Source organism: Pteropus medius, unplaced genomic scaffold, assembly GCF_902729225.1.
Source record: "Pteropus medius unplaced genomic scaffold, Ma_sr-lr_union100, whole genome shotgun sequence".
NCBI lineage: Eukaryota > Metazoa > Chordata > Mammalia > Chiroptera > Pteropodidae > Pteropus > Pteropus medius.
In genome coordinates, this window is record NW_024344240.1 from 21,144,528 (window position 1) to 21,165,671 (window position 21,144).

General features: G+C 46.1%; 1 protein-coding gene across 2 annotated transcripts; it reads left to right on the forward strand.

Annotated features, from left to right (window-relative positions):
- The first annotated feature begins 5,581 nt into the window (after nucleotides 1–5,581).
- On the forward strand, nucleotides 5,582–17,876 carry FGF6 (fibroblast growth factor 6). 2 transcript variants are annotated; one of them, XM_039869080.1, is made up of 3 exons: nucleotides 5,582–6,675; nucleotides 7,654–7,757; nucleotides 16,647–17,876. In XM_039869080.1, the coding sequence occupies exons 1-3, from the start codon at nucleotides 6,330–6,332 to the stop codon at nucleotides 16,821–16,823; spliced, it is 627 nt and encodes a 208-aa protein (XP_039725014.1). In that variant the 5' UTR covers nucleotides 5,582–6,329; the 3' UTR covers nucleotides 16,824–17,876. The 2 variants fall into 2 exon arrangements, 1 of the variants encoding a protein (XP_039725014.1); XR_005654130.1 differs by lacking the exons at nucleotides 5,582–6,675; nucleotides 7,654–7,757 and adding an exon at nucleotides 11,270–11,925 and having other exon boundaries at nucleotides 16,647–16,771.
- Nucleotides 17,877–21,144: the final 3,268 nt, after the last annotated feature.

The window sequence follows — 21,144 nt, forward strand, 5'->3', positions numbered from 1 at the left end:
TAATGTGTCCTACCCCCATCAAAATTCTGATCATAGAGGGCTTGGCCCTTCTTTGAGAATCACTTGTCTAGTGAAATCCATAGATTCAAGGCCTTTAATTCAACAACATATATTCAAACATTTCATAAACCTTATTTTGTGGCAGCACTGCGCTATGTTCTGAACATTCAGAAATGAATAAGATACCATTGCTGCCTCAAGGCTTTCATTATCAGAGTGATAACCTAATCAGATTATTATAATATAACCTGGTAAGGACAGTGATAGAGATGCATGCAAAGCATCAATGAAGCGAGGCAGGGAGGGGAGACAGGGATACCAGGTCCAGCTTAGGGACAGATCCAGCTTAGAGGTAGAAAGTTGTCAGGAATTGCTTCTGGAGGTAACATTTAAGTTAAATCTTTTAAAGGTGAGAAGCAATTTACCAGGCAAAGAGAGGGCAGTTAAAGCAAAGACATGAAGGCAGAAGCAGCACAAAATATGCCTGAGAACAACAGGCCATGTAAGGTTGCTGAAGCAAAATTCCCAGAGAGGGAGAGGCAGGGGATGGAGCTGGAGAGGCCGGCAGAGGTCAGGACATGGAGGGCCTGTCATGCCACACTGGGGAGCCTGCCATTAGGCCTGAGTCTTTTACATAACTCTGCACGGTGGCTGGCAGGGTGCATGACTGCCTCAGCACGCAGTAGGTATTATTAGATGATGATCATGAAAGGCAAATCTGAGAAACCGCAAAACTCTGAGCAGAGCCAAAATCTCTTATGTTCTGAGGCTCCAGAAAGTTATCTGACTCTTCTGCCCCTTTGCAAATTCAGCTGAGATGTGTAGCCATGGTGGTCAGCCAACCCTGAGGTGCTGCCTCCTTGGCGTGGTTACTCTAGGCTTGTCTAGGTGGCTGGAGACAAGTAAGGGAAGAGAGCAGGGGGAAGAGAGAGAGCGAGACAAAGAGAGAATAAAGACAGAGCTGGGAGTCAGGAAGTCATGCTGAGGTAGCAAGAGGGGAGCTCAGACTGAAGAAATAGATCATGAAGAACTTTAACCCAAGAAGATGATTTCTCGGGTGGAAAGGAAAATATGGCCTCCTCCCAGCAGACTGCAAATCCTTGGACTACCAGGCCACAAAGCTGATTATCCATGGTATCCCCTCTTCCCCAGTGGAGGGAATTCTGGGAATGCTGCAGGGTTTCCCTCTGAACTTATGTCAGCATTCAGACATATCTAGACAGCTAATGGGCTGGCCCCAACAGAAGTCTATTTGCCTGAAAGTGGAGGAGCTCCTGAGAAAGAATCTATCCTGAAGAAAAAGGGACTCCAACCTGATGACCTTGACCCAAACAAAGATTTAGACCTCTGCAAGCAAAGTCTAAATCTGGGAGGATGGGGACTAAGATATTCGACCTGGCTTTGAAACAGAACATAAAGCATCTTTGGCTCCTCGAAATCTCCAGGCCCTGAGCTATCATGGCAAATGTAATAGAGTAGTCCCCTCTTTTTCACAGGGAATACATTCCAAGACTTCCAGTAGATGCCAAAAGCCACAGATAGTACCAAACCCTAATTCACTTCTTCAAATCTGCCAGAAATGTGGCAGCCGCTTCTTCATTGGCAGATGCAACCCCTCCAGTAATTTTTGTAGTTTTTAGTCCAAATCTATTCCTGAATCTGTGTAACCATCTCATTACTTGCAGTAAGTGGTTTGATGTCACTCATTTCAGAGGATCCGTTGCTGAAGTCTCCAGTATAGGCTCAGTGCTTTCTGGCACAATGTGATGCCATCAGTCAGAATACATTTTCTATTCATTTCTTCCACCCACAAATTAATGTTTTTTCCATCCTAACTAAGTACTTATGCACTATGGTTATAACTTTTGCAATTTGAGGTGTGACAGCAAAACTAGAATGAATTTCTTTTTCTTTCTTTACAATTTCATGGGTAGACTTGTTTTTACCATAGATCTTAGCAATCTCAGCATATAATTTTTTTCTTTCCTTATTAAATCAAGAACTTTTACCTTTTCACTTAAAGGGAGCATTTCATGGCTTCTCTTTGGCATATCCAAATTGCTAGCATCGCTACTCTTGCACTTTGGAGCCATTATGAAGTAAAATAAGGGTTACTTGAACACAAGTGCTACGATCACAGAGATGGCTACTAAGTAAGGGGCAGGGAGCATCTCCATCGTGGATGTGCTGAACAAAACACATCAGTGATTCACATCATAGGCAGGATAGAGTGAGATGGTGTAAGATTTTGTCACACTACTCAGAACGGTGTGCAATTGTGCAATTTAAAACTTATGAATTGTTTATTTCTGGAATTTTCCATTCAATATTTTTGGACCATGGTTGACCATGGGTAATCGAAAACCACAGAAAGTGAAACTGTGGATAAGGGGGAACTGCTGTGCCCATCAACTTGCCTATCAGGAAGTAGAAGGCTGGTGGACAGGGTGGTCCATGCAATGGTCCCAGGAGCAGTCTTGTGTTCACCAACACATGTGAGACATGCTCTGGAACTCCAGGAATAACCTGGGAGCAATTTATAGGGAGGTGAAGTTCTACATGGGCTTGGAGAGGCAAAAACTAGGGAAATTTGGATTATTACTGCTAATGGGCTCCCACTTCCATGGGGAAAGTTGAGTTTCACTAGTAAAGTGCAACGTCTGGATTCCTCCATAAGCCAGCTAGCAAGATAATACCTGACTCCTCCCTGCAGAAGTCCAACCTGGAGACCTTTGTTCTAGCGGAAACTTTTTCTCTTGAATCTTCACACTTATAGCAAGTTTCGTAAGACTTAAATGTCCTTCTTTGCTCAGCTCTAGGGCGGGGGTTCTTCCTAGTCCCTCTCCTCTGCACACACCCATCTCCTACCCATCAAGTCCCCTGAGCTCTAACACTAAACACTTGTGTAGGTACACAGGCACCTGTCTGAGCAAGAGGGAGGGAGAGACTGAGGGAGGCAGCCAGGCCCCTGTGCAAAGGTAGCTCCAAGAAAGACCAAGGCAAAAGATAGAAAGACACTGAACGAAACAGCTATTTTATTTTCTACCTTATAATTTTATGCATTTTCCAAATTTTCTACAAAAAAAAAAAAGCAAATCTTTTTCAAAATCAAATGTAAAAGTGCAAATTAACACAGCTTCTCACAATCTACATGAGCTTTATGTGCTCTCCTTTATGGTCACTCCTGAGGTGTTTGACCTCTATTATGTAATAAACAGGAGTCATAGAAGGCAACCTATGAGGTAGTTCCATATGCAGGTAGAATTTGACCAATCTAGACTGTGTGGTACCCCAATCAGGGGCAAGGATCCCGTCGTGGGAGGAGATAAACATTAACATTTTTTCCCACTCACCTCCATTAACTCTTGGCTCATCCAGACAAAGTGATTGACAACCCCAAAGGCTGCTGGGCAACTATTTGAAAGAGGGGTCCACAGAGAAGCCTCCACCTGTTACTCTTTTCTTTATCACTTCACATCCATAGGGGTCTCTAAGCCTCAAGAGAAGGGTCAAGTGCAAGTCTGGTAAACCAAGAAGCCCTAGCAGTTGTCAACTTAATTAGCCTTCAGGAAAAATATATGGATATATGAGCACAGTGGAGTTGCTATAGAGACAGGCCCAGGAGGCGCATTTAGAACAGGGCCTCATCACATCACCCGATAAAAATAAAACCCAGGCTTTTTAATAGAATGAATTACTTAAGTTTTATATTTAACAGGGGACGATACCAGGGCTATTACTGGTTTTTAGAATATTTTAGGAATTTGAGCTGCCTTCTTCTGCATATGTTAACAGCCATCACAACATATGCTCTGGTGGCCGGCAGTTAACAACTTGAAGCCCACATATCTCTCCCACCCCTTGAGATGAGAGAGAGTACTTCTCACTTTGGGTTTGTTCTCCTTTAATTGGGTAAGAGATTTTCAATGTGTTTCAGAGAAAGGCTAGGGAAGAGCTCTATTGTGCTTTGCACTAGACCCTTTGCATATATTATTGTTAATCCCTAAAAGAACCCTATGAAATAATGATCTCATTTTGCAGATGAAAAAACTGAGGTTCAGAGAGGTTCATTTTCCCAAAGTTACACAATTAATAAGTAGTAGAGTTGGGATTCAAATCCAGGCGTTTCCCATTCCGAAGCCCATTTCTTTATAAGAAACCAATCACAGTCTCTGCATTGAGAGGAATCTGAGATGAGGTGAATCTCAAGAGATTTACCATTTTTATTGCTACATAGCATGGACCTTATTATAGTTTAATCTCTCCTCTAAGGAGGTCCCAAAGTGGGACCGGTTCCAAGAAGAATCCACAGAGATTTTGACTTCTGCTGATTAGTGCCTCTCCAATTATCCAAGGTAAGTGTTAATTTCAGACTAACTTCTCCTGACCATCCAATATGCTTCTGGGGTGCCTCTTCCCTAAGTCAGTCCAGCAAGGATAATTAACACAAGATTTCAACATGAACAGAGTGTCTCCACTGCTCTGGCATACATGAAAACTTAAGTACATGAAATCACATTGGAAATCCAAAGTGAAGGTCTTTTTTTTTTGGTGGGGGGAGGAGTGACAATTTTGTCTTTGCGTTATTCACAACTCTCCTACTCTATGTAGAGATGCTTTCCTTCTTTTTATTTATTTAACAAATTTTCAACAAAGGCCTTTATAGTAGACTCAATCTGTGCCCACAAGGTGCCAGTCTTTCCTTGTTGTGGGAAATTGTGATGCTGGCGATGATAAGGTTGTTTGTAAGGCAACGAATGTGGCAGGGAGGGTAAAGATGATCCGAAGCTGAGGTGCCCACTGGTGAGAATGATACTAAGCAAGGGTACATATATCCCTCCCCACTCCCCATTCAGTTTATCAGCTGAGAGTAGTGACAGAGGATGTCTGGGCACCATGGGATCTGAGAGGACAAAATTGAAATGTTTGGCTTGACAGAAATTCTAACCAAAGCACCATCTAAATGAACTAGGCAGAGAGGCAGAAGACATGTAGAGACCACAGGCTGGAGGCTGAGACCCAGGCCAAAGCAGGAGACTTGGAATCAGAGAGGTGGGAGTGGTATCTCAGAAGAGTCCCTGAGTGGTGGGACTCATCCTAGGAGCTTTCCCCAGGCTGCCTGCAGCATCCAGCCTATGTGCATGGGTGAATCATTTCGTGCTATTGAAATAATTCTATGATGTACACTTGGCATGTAATGAGCTCAGAAGACTCAGTGAGCCAGGCTAGAACTCTAACTTCTACCACAGGCAATCATATGGAGGTTAAAAGCATAGGCTCTTGACTCCAGTTGACTTTATTACGTTCTGGCTTTGCCACTTATTAGCTATGGTAACTCAGGCAAGTCACTTAAGCTCTGTATGCCTCAGTTTTCTCATCTGTAAACTGGAAATATATCAGTGAAATGACAAGGATGAGCCCAGGTAGGAAAATGACCAGTGGGCCATATCAAGGGCCAGAGACAACTCCCACCCAACTGGCTGGGTGAATGCCATGGCCAAGACAGTGAGCAGAAACCAGACCCTAGCCCTCCCTCCTCTATGACCCTAAAGCTCCGTGGACACACACATACACACCCAATCTCTGTCCTCTCCTGCTAAAAAGGTCCAGACTTTCAGTGTCCCCTTAGCCTCTCTTGCCCTCAATTGTGATCTCTTTCCATGAAAAGTTCTCTAGAGTAACTCAGGCCCAGTCATCACCTGCCACCAAGCCTTCTCCTATCCCTGCTTTACCCTTTGCCCTCTAAATAAGGAAGCCAGCACTGCCAGGCCAAGAACTCCTGCCCAATTTGGGTCCTGGGTAGCTTCTCGTCCCCTGCTTCTCCTGGGCCCATAGCCAACTCCTCCCTCCCTCAGAGATGCTCCTGCTCACTTCATTCCTGCCTCATAATTGGAATGACAGTGGTTCCCAGAATCCCTGGGGCATGGGGTGGGTGATAGGGGTCTGGGGAGGCAGCCAGCCCCAGAGCAGGTTAATGTTACAGCCCTGGATAAGTGAGCTGGGCCAGTTGACGTCAGGGTGATGATCGGTGGAGGGGAGGGCGGGTCTGCTGAACTATAAAGATAGGTCAAATCAAATATAATCAACTCGGGACAGAGCAAGCAGGAGAACTGGACAGCGTCCCCAAGCCATGGTCCCTACCAGCCGCGGCTCAGCCTGGGTCCCTCTGCTCCCAGCCCGAGTGCCCGAAGCAGGCTTTGGTTTCATGTCAGCAGCCTTCATCTGCCTTCCAAAAATAAGCCCCTGCCGCCATGCCGAGGGGAGAAAAACAAGAAGGGCGGTATTTTTAGGGCCATTAATTCTGACCACGTGCCTAAGAGGCAAGGTGGATGGCCCTGGGACAGAGGCTGTTCATCACTATGTCCCGGGGAGCAGGACGTCTTCAGGGCACGCTGCAGGCTCTCGTCTTCCTAGGCGTCCTAGTGGGCATGGTGGTGCCCTCACCTGCGGGCACCCGCGCCAACAGCACGCTGCTGGACTCCAGGGGCTGGGGTACTCTGCTATCCAGGTCCCGAGCTGGGCTAGCTGGAGAGATTGCCGGGGTGAATTGGGAAAGTGGCTATTTGGTGGGGATCAAGCGGCAGCGGAGGCTCTACTGCAACGTGGGCATCGGCTTTCACCTTCAGGTGCCCCCCGATGGCCGGATCAGCGGGACCCACGAGGAGAACCCCTACAGTGAGTGCAAATTGCAGCCAGTTGGGAAACTGGGAGCTTGGGCTCAAGCAGAGCTAAAAGATGAAGGGGACTTGCTCTGATGCATGGGGTCCTATTATAAAGGGGGGAGAAATCTTATTCTTCACTTGGATGCCCATAACAGAGCCACCTCTGCCAGATTCACCTTGACCCAGCCTAGGAGCAGGTTCAATATACTGAAGCTCAAGCATCCCAGTGTGCTTTGCCATCACCCCCTTGGATTCCCCTATGGCAATAATTACTTCAGCATTATGGGCTCATCTGTAGCCATATAAGACCACTGGGTACCCATTAGGCAAGAATGGAGAAAATGAGTAAGGATATTTGGACCAAATGAGACACAAGCTTATTTTTACTTAGCTTCTCCCTTTTTGAAGGAAAGGCAAGTGATTTGCAAAATTTCTAGCTGAAGCACATTGTTCATTTTACTTCAGCCTACCCACTCTGTCCCTAGGTCTGTGTCCTACAAATCAGTGGGTTGCTACATAGATAGGCTATCTCATCCAAGAAGGAGTGGAGGCTGTAGGATCTAGGCAAGCCCTCAGCTTCTGTGTGGCTGCAGCGCTTGCAAGATTAAATGGGCCGAGATTTGTTGAACATGTAGAATATACATTTTTAACAAAACTGATCAGAATTCATTTTTTTACCAAAGTCGAGGACCTCATGTCATTAAGTCAGTGAAACCCAGATACCTAAATGGCCACTGTGATCCCTAACTTTGATGCCACAACATTCCCTTGCAGAACTGGGGTTTTGACACTACGGTGGCAAGATTTGCCAAATCCAGCTGCTGGATCTCCTGAAATTAGAGAGATTAGGGATGAAGGTGATGGAAGATTTGACTTTCTTAGGAGCAGGGGGATGGGCGTGGATGTCCTTGCAGGATCACCTTTAGACTGATGGACATCCTACTCTGATTTGCACAAGCCTCAGGTAATGTGGCCCCTATTTCCTTGTCAGGCCTGCTGGAGATTTCCACAGTGGATCGAGGTGTGGTGAGTCTCTTTGGAGTGAAAAGTGCCCTCTTCATTGCCATGAACAGCAAAGGAAGATTATACACAACGGTGAGTTCATCAGTCCAGGGGAAGCTACAGGTTGTAGAAGGCCTGTAACAGTTGAAGAAAGTAATACAAAATCTGAGTAGAGAAGTGAATATTTGTCTCGAATGAGAAAAGAAAGGTGCTGTGGAAGGGGCCCGTGCAGGTGAGAGGCCTTGAAGCTCAGGCTTTGTAAACTTCACAGTACATTGATTGGCCTCTGCACTGGCTTCTGTTTTTCTTCACCTTACCTGCCAGAGCCTTTGTAATTAAACAGGAACCATAGCTCGGAGGGCTACTGAGTCTGAGGGAAACCTGCATTCTGGCATACAGCTGCCATCAGGCTGTGCTCGTTTGATTTCCTGAACTGGACAGGCTCACAGAAGCAAGCCTGGCTTTCAGCCTGGGTGTTCTCCACAACCCACCCTCCGAGAGGCGTCTCGAACCTGAGCACAGTGCGAGGAGGGCAAATAGAGGCTCTTTCTCTCACCTTCATCAGTGTGTGGACATTTTAGTGCGAGGTTTTAAGTACTCTGGTCCCTGATGCCATAGGCTGGAGAAATATTCTCTCCATTTTCTCCCTTGATAGACACCAGGCCCACCTCTCCTCCTCTCCATCACAGACCACCCCTGCAAGGTTAACCTCACCAACTTCTGAACACATTTACCAAAATCCCTAGCCTCTCCAACCCCCTTCAGCCTGGATCTCTCAGTCCATGATTTGGCTTATTCCAAAATAAGAGCTAGGAAAGCATCTCTACGATGTTGAAGAAACTGAGAGATCTTTTGACAGAAATAAGAAGGCTAAAAAGGAAGACCTCTGAGCCATAGTCAAGGAATACCAGAGTTATTTATGGGGAGGGTGTGGAGGGCTATTCTACCTCTCCTTGGAGACAGACTGAGGATCAGGAAGTGAACAGAGAGATCTGGGATTGGTGCCAGCTACCGGGGAGGCTATCCCAACCAAGGTAGTCTTTTACAAACCTGAATGGGGTGCCCAAGCGGCCTCTGCCCTTGAATTTTGGCACCAACACCTCTCATTCTGGCCTGGTTTACGTGGAGACAGGGTATGGATTAAGTTCAGTGGATCTCTGAAATAAGACAAGTAGCTGGAGGGTAGGTGGGGCAGGAGCTGGAACACAGGTCCCAGTCTGTACACCAAAAACGCTTCTGCTGCAGGCCTTACTTGCATTACCTACAGAACCCTGACAGGTCCACACATAGCCATGATTGACATGAGACCTTGGGGATAAAGATCAAATGCGCCTCCCAGGGGTGCTGGAGGATAATGCTCAGGAAGCACTCCACAGGGCAACTGACAGTCAGTAGGTGCTCAGTGTGGGGTAGCTGTTTGTATTGTCTATGGAGGCCGAGGCACCCTGCTGCGAGGCTCTGCACCCCTCTCTCCTGAAGATGAGACAGACATGTGGGAGGACCATCTGCATCCACATCATGATAACTTGTTAAAAGTACAGATTTCCAGGGACCTTCCTCAGAGATGTTTATCCAGCAGGGCTGGGCTGAGAGGCCTAGAAATCAGTTTGTTTGTTTAACTTTCTCAAGTATTTCTGAGGCACAGATGGGCTCGTGGACCACCAGGCTACCTGGCCTCTGCCTTGCCCAAGGGTCACCCCAGCCCTGAGAGCTGAAGGGCTAGGTTGATGAAACATGCATGGAATTATCAGACACCCTTTACCATTCTCTGCAAAGGTGATGGAGAGAACAGAAAGCAGCTAGGACCAGCCTAGGTTTTCGTGGAGTAGGTGCCCCTTCTGCGGAGTGAGTCATCCCGAAGAGCCATTCTCAGCAGCCTGCATAATGCCTGGAGTCCCACTAGTTGAAATGCCGGGAATAAGGACCCTATGCAAGGGCCTCCTTTGGCGGCTAAATCTCCTGGAAGAAAGCACTCATCGTATACAGAAGCTCTTATCCTTCCACCTTTATTAACAAGCTATTTAGTGTTTCTCCTTACCCAGAAACCAATTATTCACCGGTGAGGCCGGGAAAGGGCACAGATGTAGGATAAATTTATCCACTTCCCACTTTAAGTCCATGGTCTTTACCCAGTTGGGGGAGGCTGGGAACATGAGACATATAACAGTCAGGGAATTGGCTGCAAATGGGTAAGCATGCAGAGTAACCAAAGCAAGGGAACCGTTTCTTTGAAGTGTGGGCTGACTCCTAATGTGGGAGACACCACTGGCCCTCACTCTTAGGCCCACGACTCAAAGGGGGCCAAGCAGGTCTCATTAAATGAACAGAGTCCAGGAAGAGGGGGACTTTTCTGAGAGAAGCCTGCCTGCTCTTCACAGTCCCCTCAAACACACACACACACACACACACACACACACACACACACCACATACACACCATTACATGCACACATCAATAATACACACACACATGCCAGCCCTCCCCCCCCCCCCACCTTCCCCCGCCAACCCCGGAGCCTTTGGCCCAGGAGCACCTTCTCCGAGGTGGTAGTATCTACTCCCTGGAGCCCAGGGCCAAGCAGGCCAGTGTACAGAGCGAGGCTGGATCGGGGAGTTGGCTAAGCTGTTCCCCAAGCCTGAGCGCCTGAGGCTTTGTGTGCCTGGGCACCAGATGCACCAAAACCACCTCTACCCCTCTTTCAACAACCCATAGGGCTGTAGGGCCGTAGGGCCGTTATCACAGTCTAAAAAAACAATTGCCAACTGATCCCAGGAGCCAGGAAGACTCCTGCTGGGTGATGATTTCATTCACACTATTTCTCTTTAAGCCCCCTGAGCTGCCTCATCTCCCAGAAGCTCAGCTGCTGCTGTGGCTAAATGGGATTTCTCATGGGGAGAAAGGAACCATGCTGGGGCGGGGGACAGGGAACAACCCATGGTCTTGAGACTAAGTGCCAGGAAAGCCCACCTAAGGAAAAGTGTTCTCCCACATGTCTCATCTCCAGGAGAGAGGGCTGCAGAGCCTCGCAGCAGGGTACCTCAGCCTCCATAGACAATATAAACAGCTACCCCACACTGAGCACCTAGTGATTGTCAGTTGCCCTGTGCTTCCTGAGCATTATCCTCCAGCACCCCTGGAGGCGCATTTGATCTTTATCCCCAAGGTCTCATGTCAATCATGGCTGTGTGTGGACCTGTCAGGGTTCTGTAGGTAATGCAAGTAAGGCCTGCAGCAGAAGCGTTTTTGGTGTACAGACTGGGACCTGTGTTCCAGCTCCCGTCCCCACTATCCTCCAGCTACTGCAACGTCACTGGCCTTCTCTGGACCTGGACCTCTTCTCTCTCAGATGTAGACTGAGGCAGAAATCAGTGAACTCCAACCTCCTTTTTAAAATTAAAAAAAAAAAAAATCAAGGATCTCCACGTGACAGTGGTTCTATTAGAATCCTTTAGCTGAGAAAAATACATAGTGACAAAAAGGTACTAGTAATTCAGTTATGCTTCTAAGTGATTTTAGTTTTACTAATTATAACTGTCTACATCTTTTTAATCAATAGTAGTAGGACAATGTGCAAAACCCACTATTTACTTCATCCAGAGAGGCCTTTGAGAATTGTCTGGAGGAGGGGAGAACTAAGCCTTTCCCTCACTCAGTGCTCAGTTAGCTGCTTCTCTCATCTATCAAAGAACAGGATTCCTGAGGGATGGGTCAAAGGAGCCCCAAGCATTAGCTCCTGTGGAAGTGCCTGGAGATGGAACTGGGGTGCAGGGAAGGCCCGTGCTGCATGAGGGGCCTGGAAAGCTCTGCAGAGGAGTCTCACAAATGGCTTTATCTGTGGCCTGCCAGCTACAGAGAGCTGTGCAGGAATGAGAAGAATGATAAGCCTGGTGAAAACATTTTCAAACACTCGTAAATTATCAATGCAATTCTGAGTTAGGAAAGAGGGTTGGAGACTACAGTCCTAATCAGAGCTGGGAGATGTTGTTTCTTCGTTTAATCCAAGGACAAAGAAAGGAGCAGTCAGGGGACACAGGAGGAAAGGTCTCTGGACAAGGAATTTTCTTTTTCTCCCTCACTACCTACTTCCTTAAACCACAAACACAGCCAGGAGTAATAGAGGCAAGTGGCCAAGGGCAGCCCTAGGAGGAAGAACTTTAAAGACAAGAATACACCTCCACCAGTCTGGGTGACTTAGCTCTGCCTAAAGACAAGAGATGGATGTGTGGTCCACCCCGAACTTTAAGGGGCATTTCTGCCACAGGTAAGTCATGCCAAAACATTCACCTATCTACCCCTCTGCGAATGGCCTTCTCCACAGTAAGAGCTAAATGCTTTACAGTTTGGTTCCACATAAGTCTGATTAGACCTATATGGAATTTAAGACATTGTCACACTGGGGCCTGAGGCCTGGCAGACCCAGGAAATGTGATCCGGCGGAATTATTTTCATTTGTTCAAGTAATAATATATGGTAGCTGCTTTTATTATCACAGCATTCACTTGGCACGAGTGCTTTTCTCACCAGAGCTGAGGAGCCAGCATTCATTCCTAAGCCATGAGAACTCAGAGCTCAGGCAAACATTGAAGATGAATTAGGAGCTGGGTTGTGATACCAGCTTGAGCATCAGTCTGGGCAGCAGGAAAATCCCACCAGCCTGAAGCATTGGCCACATCAAAAAGTTTGGGAAACTTGTCTTGGCCTCTTGCCACAGGCCTTGAAGCTATCCGAACCCCAACGATGCTGGTGCAGTCGCGGTGGGGGGAAGCGATCCCTGAAAGGAGTGGTCAGCTATTTCGCTCTTTTTTCTTTAGATTTGTACAGAATGCTGAGGAAATCTAGGAATATGAGGTAAGCTAGATAAAAGGAACAGAATGGAAAAAAAACAAAAGTCAGAAAGTAAAAAGGGGTGGGGATTTTTAAGTAATCAAAATCTGATGAGCAGAGAACAAAACAGTGCGTGTTTAAACAAATGCATTTTAAGAGACCCAGTCACTAGGGAAGGCTGGATCCTTAAACTGAACATATTTTAGAACGGAGGATATGAGTGAATGCCCTCAGTTTCTTGTCGAAATCACTCAATTCCTCCCCCTTTTCCTCCTCTTACCCCACCCTCTGCCCCAAGACTTGATTTCCTCCCTAGAGTATGAAAACCACACATGAAACCTCTCCCCTAACCACCATCCAGATCAGAAATGAATCCTCCTGGAAATCAAGGAGGCGGTTACTTTCCAGGGACATGTAAAGTTAGAACAGAGGGGAAAGCGGTGGGTGGAGAGGGGGCTGTGACAGGATGAGGAAGAGACCACCAGTTTCTGATTCAAATGTTTTCTCACTCCATTTCCTGGCCCATCTTCTATCCCAGATTCCTTTTCCATTTTAAAAGATCTACATGTATGACTAGGTAACGCATGAACTTGGTTTAAGGGGGAAAACAAAAATGCAAAAGAATATGCCATGGAAATTAAGTCTCATTCTCACTGTTGTCATGAAGCCACCTACTTCCTCCCCAGAGAGAGCCACTGTTACTCGTTCCTTGTGTACCATTCCAGGAAGAACTCACATCCCTGTGCGTGAGCACTTGCTGGTGTCATCTTTTTAAATCACACGAACAGGAACATACTCTATACACTGTTTAGAACTTTGTTTCTTCACTTAACAATATGTATTTGAGACCATTTCAAGTCAGTGTACAAAGAGGTTTTCTTATTTTTTCGTGGCTTATCATATTACATTGTGTGGATTTGCCATAATTGAGTTAACCACTCCCCTCCTAATTGACTCTTAGGCTGTTTTCACTCTTTCGCTGTTTTAAGTAATGCTGCAGTGAGTGACACATGTGGGAGTGTACCAGTAAGATATATTCCTAGAAGGGGAATTACTAATCAAAGCTATAATTTTTTTTTAATCTAATAGATATTGTCAATAGCTCTTTACAGAGTTTCTAACAATTTACACACCTGTGGACATTAAATGAGAATTCCTAGTATCCATGCCCTCACCAATGAAAAGATATTATCAAATATTGTTCTCTTTGTAATCTGACAATTAAAAATGTGATCTCACAATTGATTTACATTTCTCTTATTAGGCGTATTTCCTTATGTTTAACTGCTAGTTGTGTTTCCTTTTCTGTGAATTGTCTATGCATGAATGTCCATTTATCAGTGAGTTAAGGGTTCTGAATATAGTAGCAAAATGTCCTCTTTGCAATATATTGCAAAATATATTACAAAAGGTAATGCATTGAAAATATTTTTATACAGTTTGCTATTTACATTTTTATTTTGTTTAAAGGTTTAAAATTATTTTTCAGGCTGAGTCAAATTTAGTGTTTTTGTTTTGTTTTGTTTTGTTTTGTGTATGGCTTCTAATTTCTTGTATCCTATTTAGAAAGATCTTCCTGACTTAAAAAAAAAACTTTTTTTCTGGATTTTTAAGGTTCTCTTTTTTACATTTAAATCTTTACTCCTTAATTTTAATGTAAGGAATGCAGTTATACATCAAACTATTATTCTTATTCCAACATCATGTTTTCTCCAGCGATTTGAAATGCCACTTTTATATTCATGTATGTTTGGGTTTACTTCTTGACTTTCTATTTTGCTCTTTGATCTGCACCAGGCTTTTAATCAGTGTAGCTTCATTTCTATTTAACTTTCATAATCAATCCTGGGTTTATTTTCTCCAAGTGTTGCTCTAAAGCTTTGCCCATCAATAATCTTAGATCCTGCGGCTGACTCTACACCCCATGCACAGGTAAAGAGACATTGGTCCAGAGAGGCCCTGAAGGGTGCAGTGCCAGAGCCAGCCTCAGCCTCCATTCATCCTATCTCTGTGCTCTCTCGTGCAAGCTCACTGCCTCCCAGTCACTTAGGCAGTAAAAGCAGAGCTTAAAGGCTAAGTTGTTCAATAACCCACAGCAAGTTTTACAGAAATGGTGGTCCAGCATAAGACAAAGTCTTTTAGAACTTTTACTGAAGAGTCGTTCATGATTCAGTTGGTGAAGAATAATTATAGTGATAAAAATTATTTTTTATTTTACTATGTGACAGGCATTATACCAAGGACTTTGCATGCGTCATTTCAGTTAATGCTCACTCCAGTTCTATGGTGTGGTTATTCTTATGGCTCCCACTCTACAGATGAGGGAACTGATTTCCCCTGCTCATTCCGCAGATACTTACCGAGCACCCATAACCAGGGAAAGGAAGGCTTGTGCAGACTCCCGAAGTGGTATCAAGGAACCAGTTGACAGGGGTAGCTGGTGAGAGCTTCTTCGTTCACTCAAGCAAATTTAACATAATGTGAAAGTTCTCTGTAAACAATCAAGTAGGGGCATGAGAGGGGAGGTGGGACATGCACCCAGCAGTGGGCGAAGGGCAGGAGGGAAGTGTTCAGTACGTTCCAATAGACCACGCCACCTTCTTGCTCACGCCCATCTTGCATCAAAGGAGCCATCCATGTGGGGGTATCTGTATGTTTTACTGTTGTCCCTATTAAGTCATCATTCATTCAGTATCATGTACTCAACAAGGCACAATCCTTGTCTCAAGGGTTGTACATTGAGAAAGAAGAGCCTGTCCATAGGGATCACACACTGTTTTAAATGCCATCTGAGAAGAGAACTCAAAGGGCTGGGGAAATCTGGGAGCCCTGGTGAGCAAGCCCATCACCTTCCGTTTAACAGGAAGAGGCACTCGCCCAATCCCCCAATGCCAGCCAGGGAGCTCATAGTACAGTTCCTTTAGAAGAGGTTAGATGACACCTCTGGCACAGCAGTCAGCCACTGAGTAGGTTTTTCGTTTGTTTGTTTGTTTGTTTGTTTGTTTCTTTGTTTGTTTTAATAGCTGATGGCTTCAGTCAGCAGGAAGAAGTCAGAAATTATACTCCACCTATTACCGTTTCATTATTTAGTTTTTAAAGGCAAGATCCCAGGTCTCCTGGCTCCTGCCTTGCTCTCTTCCTTTAGACCCCACAGATTTCCTCCCTATCAAAAGCACAGAAATCCCGCCAGCCCCCTCAGGGCAGGGACCCAGGCAGGCTTGGGGGAGGAAAAGGTCCTCTTTTCTAGGAGTAAAGGAGGTCTTGGGTGATTTATTGAGAATGAACTTGTTGATGTGTGAAAGGAAGTCCAGCACTCATTTTCTGAACAGGTGGTCCACACGCAGTCCTCCAAATTAAGGATTCATCACTGGCCCCAGACACCATGGCACCACCTGTCACACAAGGAACCAGGTTCTTTTCCCCATAAAACCCACTGCCCCTCACCGTCTCTGTCCCTGCACTTTCCTGGAGAACTATGACTGTCTAGGAGGCACCAGGCGTCTTCTGGGCTCAAAGTCAAAATCCCTCTTTAAGAGACTGCAAACTTGAGACTTAACCTGGGGAAGACAGAGTGTGGAAACACAAGTGGAAAGAGTTACCACATTCACCAGACAATGATGGAAAGGTTTAGGAAATCATCTGTCTTGACCCCTCCACTAACCACTCCCCACCACACAGTTTGCAGAAAAGGAAACCAAGGCTGAGAAGAGAAGAGGCTGCTCAGGGTCACACAACTAGAAAGTGGAAAAGCCACCAACTAGAACCCCACACTCTCAGTTCTGCTCCCCTAGACTACCTCTCACAGTGGACTTGAGAAACAGCCTATTTTATCCATTTCTGATCCTTTCTCTGAGTGGAATAAATTATCATCTAGGTGCTTAGAGGAAATTGCCCCGAACTGGAAGTCAGGAGACTCACCCCATGTGACATCTATGTCTCTGGGCCTTGGCTTCCTTATCATAAAGGAGGGAAGGTGAGAGGGGACCATGAGAGTCCTGAAGTCTCTTCCTGTTCAAACCTTTCATGATTCTGTTAACCTAGGATGGCTTACACCTCACAGTGATTGTCTTGCGAAGGGGAGGGGAAGGGCACCCAGCAGAGGGATCTACAGGGCCTCGTTTATAATTGATTCTCTGCTGTTTGTCCATTCTTTCACAGCCCAGCTTCCAAGAGGAATGCAAGTTCAGAGAAACCCTCCTGCCTAACAATTACAATGCCTATGAGTCAGACCTGTACCGAGGGACCTACATCGCACTGAGCAAATACGGACGTGTAAAGCGGGGCAGCAAGGTGTCCCCAATCATGACCGTCACTCATTTCCTTCCCAGGATATAAGAAGCCTGAAATAAGGCTAACAGGTTGAAAGCGACATCTTTTCTGTTGGAATTTTGCGCAGGCGAACAATTTCCCATACACCCCACGACTCCTAAGTCCGGTTTCTCTTGTGCTTGAGGAGACCTCAGTTGGTTCGCTTGGCCACCAGACCCCATGCCAGGTAACGCTCCCAAGTGAGGGGTCGCAGCTGGCATTCTAGAATGGCAATGGAGCCCATGCTCTGACCACACCTGAGGAAAGAAGGTACAGATGACACTTGTAGAATGTGACCTTGTGCACAGGAAAAAAACTGGGGTGGAAGTATGTGTGTGTTGGTGTATATCCATACATCTTTGTATATATTGTCAGAGCAAAGGCATTTCAGAGCATCAGGTTTCTTTCTTCCAGGATCATAGCTGCAGGCATCTGCCTCCAAGAATGTCCCTTGTCAAACCAGAAGGATTGATGAGTACTCCCATTCTGCCTCTTTCCAATCGTCTTTCCATTCAGATGCCACTGACAGCACGGGTTGCACGGGTGGCAGCAGCAGCTGTCCTCTAAGTACAGAGAGAGCAGGGCCTGCAAACCAGAAAAACAGCGAGCAGGCACTCCAACCTGCCTGTGAGGACGCTGGGGACACCAGGTGCGTTGTCAGGGCAGCTGGGGGGAAGGGGCAAAGCGGTGTCTTGGGCATTTTGGGAAGGCCTGCTGAAAGCAGCGGAAGGGACTGTTCTATGGAGAGCTGTTCTGCTTGGAGGATTTGGTGCTGTGTGTGGCTCCAAGAACAAGTGGGGCCGGGCTGCCTGCCCATAACTTTTCCTCACTGTGAACCGGGTCTTATTTTAACCTCAGATGACAAGGATCCTAATAATGGCAACCTCTTTGGCGAGGGGTGAGGGGTGCAAAATAGGGCATGAAGAAAGTAGAGAGGCTTTGGACTCCAGATGATAATTCTTCTCCAGCTACATCCAGGAAACTCACCCAAGTTCTCATCTGATACTCGCACTTCCTTCTTGGTTGTCCTCGTCTCACATATACACTGGTGCCTGGATGCAGGAGAATGGGCACCATGACGTCCGGAGTTCCACCCCCCCGACCCCCTACAGTAAGAGAAGAGTGATAATCCTGTGAAATCGAGCAGCCAAGCTGAAGCAGCTCCTTGCTGTACTATGTCTTCTTGCCTCCTGTCCTTTGAGAGTATTTAAATCAGAGGTTCCCCAAGTGACTATAAATGTTGTCTGCCTGAGCCTTCAGATTCCTGAACCATTGGAACGTTCCTAAATCTGAAACCAGAGAGAGCCGTATCAGAGTGCAAATATTTTCGGCATACGTGAACCATCAAGTTACAAAATGACCTGACACCCTCTGCTACTCTCAGGGGCCCCTGCCTGCAAGACAACCCCTCATCTGCTGCAAATGCCTTCATCTTTGGCATACCTCTCTATATGCAGATGCGCCCATCTATAGATAGGTCTGATCTGAATGACTGTGAGCTGAAGATGGAGGTTGGCAATCCAAGGGAGAGGCACCATACTGGCCACCTTCTCTGCCCAGCAAATATCAGGGAGGACATATGCTGGGTGAGCAGGAAAAGGCCACACCAAGATGAGCAAAGACTGAACAGGCGGTAAGAGCGAGAGTGGACATGGCCAAGCCTTAGGTAGAAAATGGAAGGAACTGAGGTCCTGGTTCAAGTAGAAAGGAGAGAAAACTGGTCCATCTTGACTGTTTGGAATATTCGAAGTGCAGGCCTGCTTGGAGGCAGGGGACAAAGCTGATTGTTTTTCAGGAGATCTTGTACAGAGTAATCTGTCTCTATAACAGCATCATCAGAAACTAACGCTCTCAGAGCCTGAAGTGTGTATCAGTTCCCGATAGAACATGGTGGGAGTGTAGGAAGGCTGGGTGAACAGATAGACTGCGATCTGGAGAGGAGAAAAAAAGTTTTAGGTCCAAAGCATGAGCTCCTTTCTGCCTAGATCATTGAGCTAACTTGGTATGAGAAAGGCCTCAAACTTCAGGACCTTTCCTGCATCTCTCTAGTGGTTCATAAAACTCCTGACAAGGATTTTCCCCAAATGTCCGCTCCCATTTTTTACATTGGGAGTAAGAAGGAGAAGCTATGAAATGCCTACAATCAGCAGGCTTGATATTCAATTACTGCATAGCAGCACCAGCGCACTGATTGTCAATGACTAGAATCAGTTACAAGCAGCTGTGCATCTGTTCTAACTGGTCCCAGGACTATGCTGTGCTAGCTGTGTAGTATTTTGAATATCACCTCTGGATGTAGGGATGCATCTTTGACTCTTTGAAATCCTTCGCATTCAAAGGAATTCTCCCGAGGGCTTTCTCTTTGACCTATAGGTGGCTTAGGCTTAAGAAAAATCAATCCCCATCCACAGAAGTGGGTGAAGGGGCAGGAAGAGAGTAAGATCAGCAAAGGGCTTTTCAGTCCCTTCTCTCCTGCCACTGTGTCTGTGCACTGGTGTGCAGAGTCATTGCCTATACCATCATCATGTGCCAAATCCTGAACTCACCTGTCAGCCCCACTGGATCCAAAAGGCTTCAGAAGGTGTTGCATAGGCAGGGAACAAGAGCAAACTCCACCTTCCTGCTGAGGCTGTACCGAGAATGACTTGGGTCCTCCCTCTCCCAAATCCTGAGTTATGCCCCTAGTTTAGAGAGATTTGTAGCTAATTAGTCACTCTTCTATCCTGTACCTTCTCTGGCAGCTCCATGCAAACCTGAGGTTCCAGGAGCCCTGAGGGAAATGATAGAGAGCAACATACTACACCCCTCTGAAGACAGACTTCTTAGCTGGGAAGAGGTTAGCTTAGAAACAATGGGAGAGCCCCAGGTCCATACGAAATCTGCACCCTTCTCAGGGTAACAGATGGACTTCAAAGGAAACCAGAAAACTCCAACTGTCTTGTTCAAGCTGTTGATTATGTTTGTTTCATCATTTGCTGCCTTCTGATACCCTTTCCCTTCCCACTTCCCATACATTTAGAACCTCCTTTGGAAAGCAGCATATAATTTTGTAATTAATACCCTATCATTATCCTTCACAGCCTTCCCCTTCTGCCACCACATCTCATAACACTTCCAACACACACACACACACACACACTCCAAGCCCCTGGTCAGGGCCATTCTATGGCTTAAGAATGAGAATATTTTCTCTTGTCATCTGATCCAGACTACAGACCTCTCCCTTTTAGACATGTAGATTTCTCCCCAGGCCAACAACTCAGGCTTGAAATTCTCTCCCGACCCCAGTCCTGTTCTAGGCAGTTTGGAATTCTCTTGCTCATGCTGGCTCTTGGCCCCTGCCTTATCCTAGGCCTAGATCCTTTAAGTTCTCATGTGTACAAGTCCTGAGGAAGAAAGAAGTACAAAAGTCCACAAGCTAGAGTTTTCCTGCCTCCCAGTGTGGGACATCCACTACCAATGCCACAGTCGCTGGTGCAAACTTATCTAACTTATCTGCCATACGCAGTCACTGGTCTCTAAAACACCAGGATATCCTCTCTGCCCTCGATCCCCTTTTGTCCTTTTTCATGTAGAAACACACTAGAAAACTCCTACATCTTTCTATCCCAATGCCTTTCCCCCTTAGGCTCTGGGTCCTTTGTCACTAAGGAGATACTTTCTGCCACTTGGCACTCTGTGCCTATAGAGTAGGTCTCTAACATCTGACTCTTCTCCTCCCAGCAAGGAAAGGCCGCTTATTCTGCTACTCCCAGGAAAACCCCAAAGGTAGAAACATCTGGGACAAGACCAGAGAATAGACAGAAATACTCCAGGCTGCACTTGCACCTGAGTTGGGGGTTCTTCCTAGAAGTTCACTCGAAACAGACCCCGAATCTAGTCCAACACAGAATCATGTTTGTATACCTCATGAACTACTGAAATTCCAGCATTCAGACAGCTGTTCCTCCACATGGTTTTCCCTTTCTATAAATCATAAGTACCTCAGGTTGGGTCCCAGTACAGAGCTGTCCTCAAGCTTGGGTCTAGTGAGTAGGAACTCAGAATTTGTTCAATCACGTGCTTGTAAAATGTGATGCTTCTATTTTTTTAATATGTATGTGCTATGCACAAACCATATCACGTTCCAGCAAAAAGTAAAAGGTCTTTTTATACGTTCCTCAAAACTGTTTGACTCCATCCCTCCTATTAAAACTGACAACAAATCTCTGGATTGTGGTTGATTTTCATCTTAATTCTTTTCTACCTCTCAAGGAGGCAGCGAAGGGAAACAGAAAGTATGGATTCATGGTGCTGTGGATTATTAAGGCAGGAAGAAGTCATGTGGGCCACTCAGTTTAACCACCAT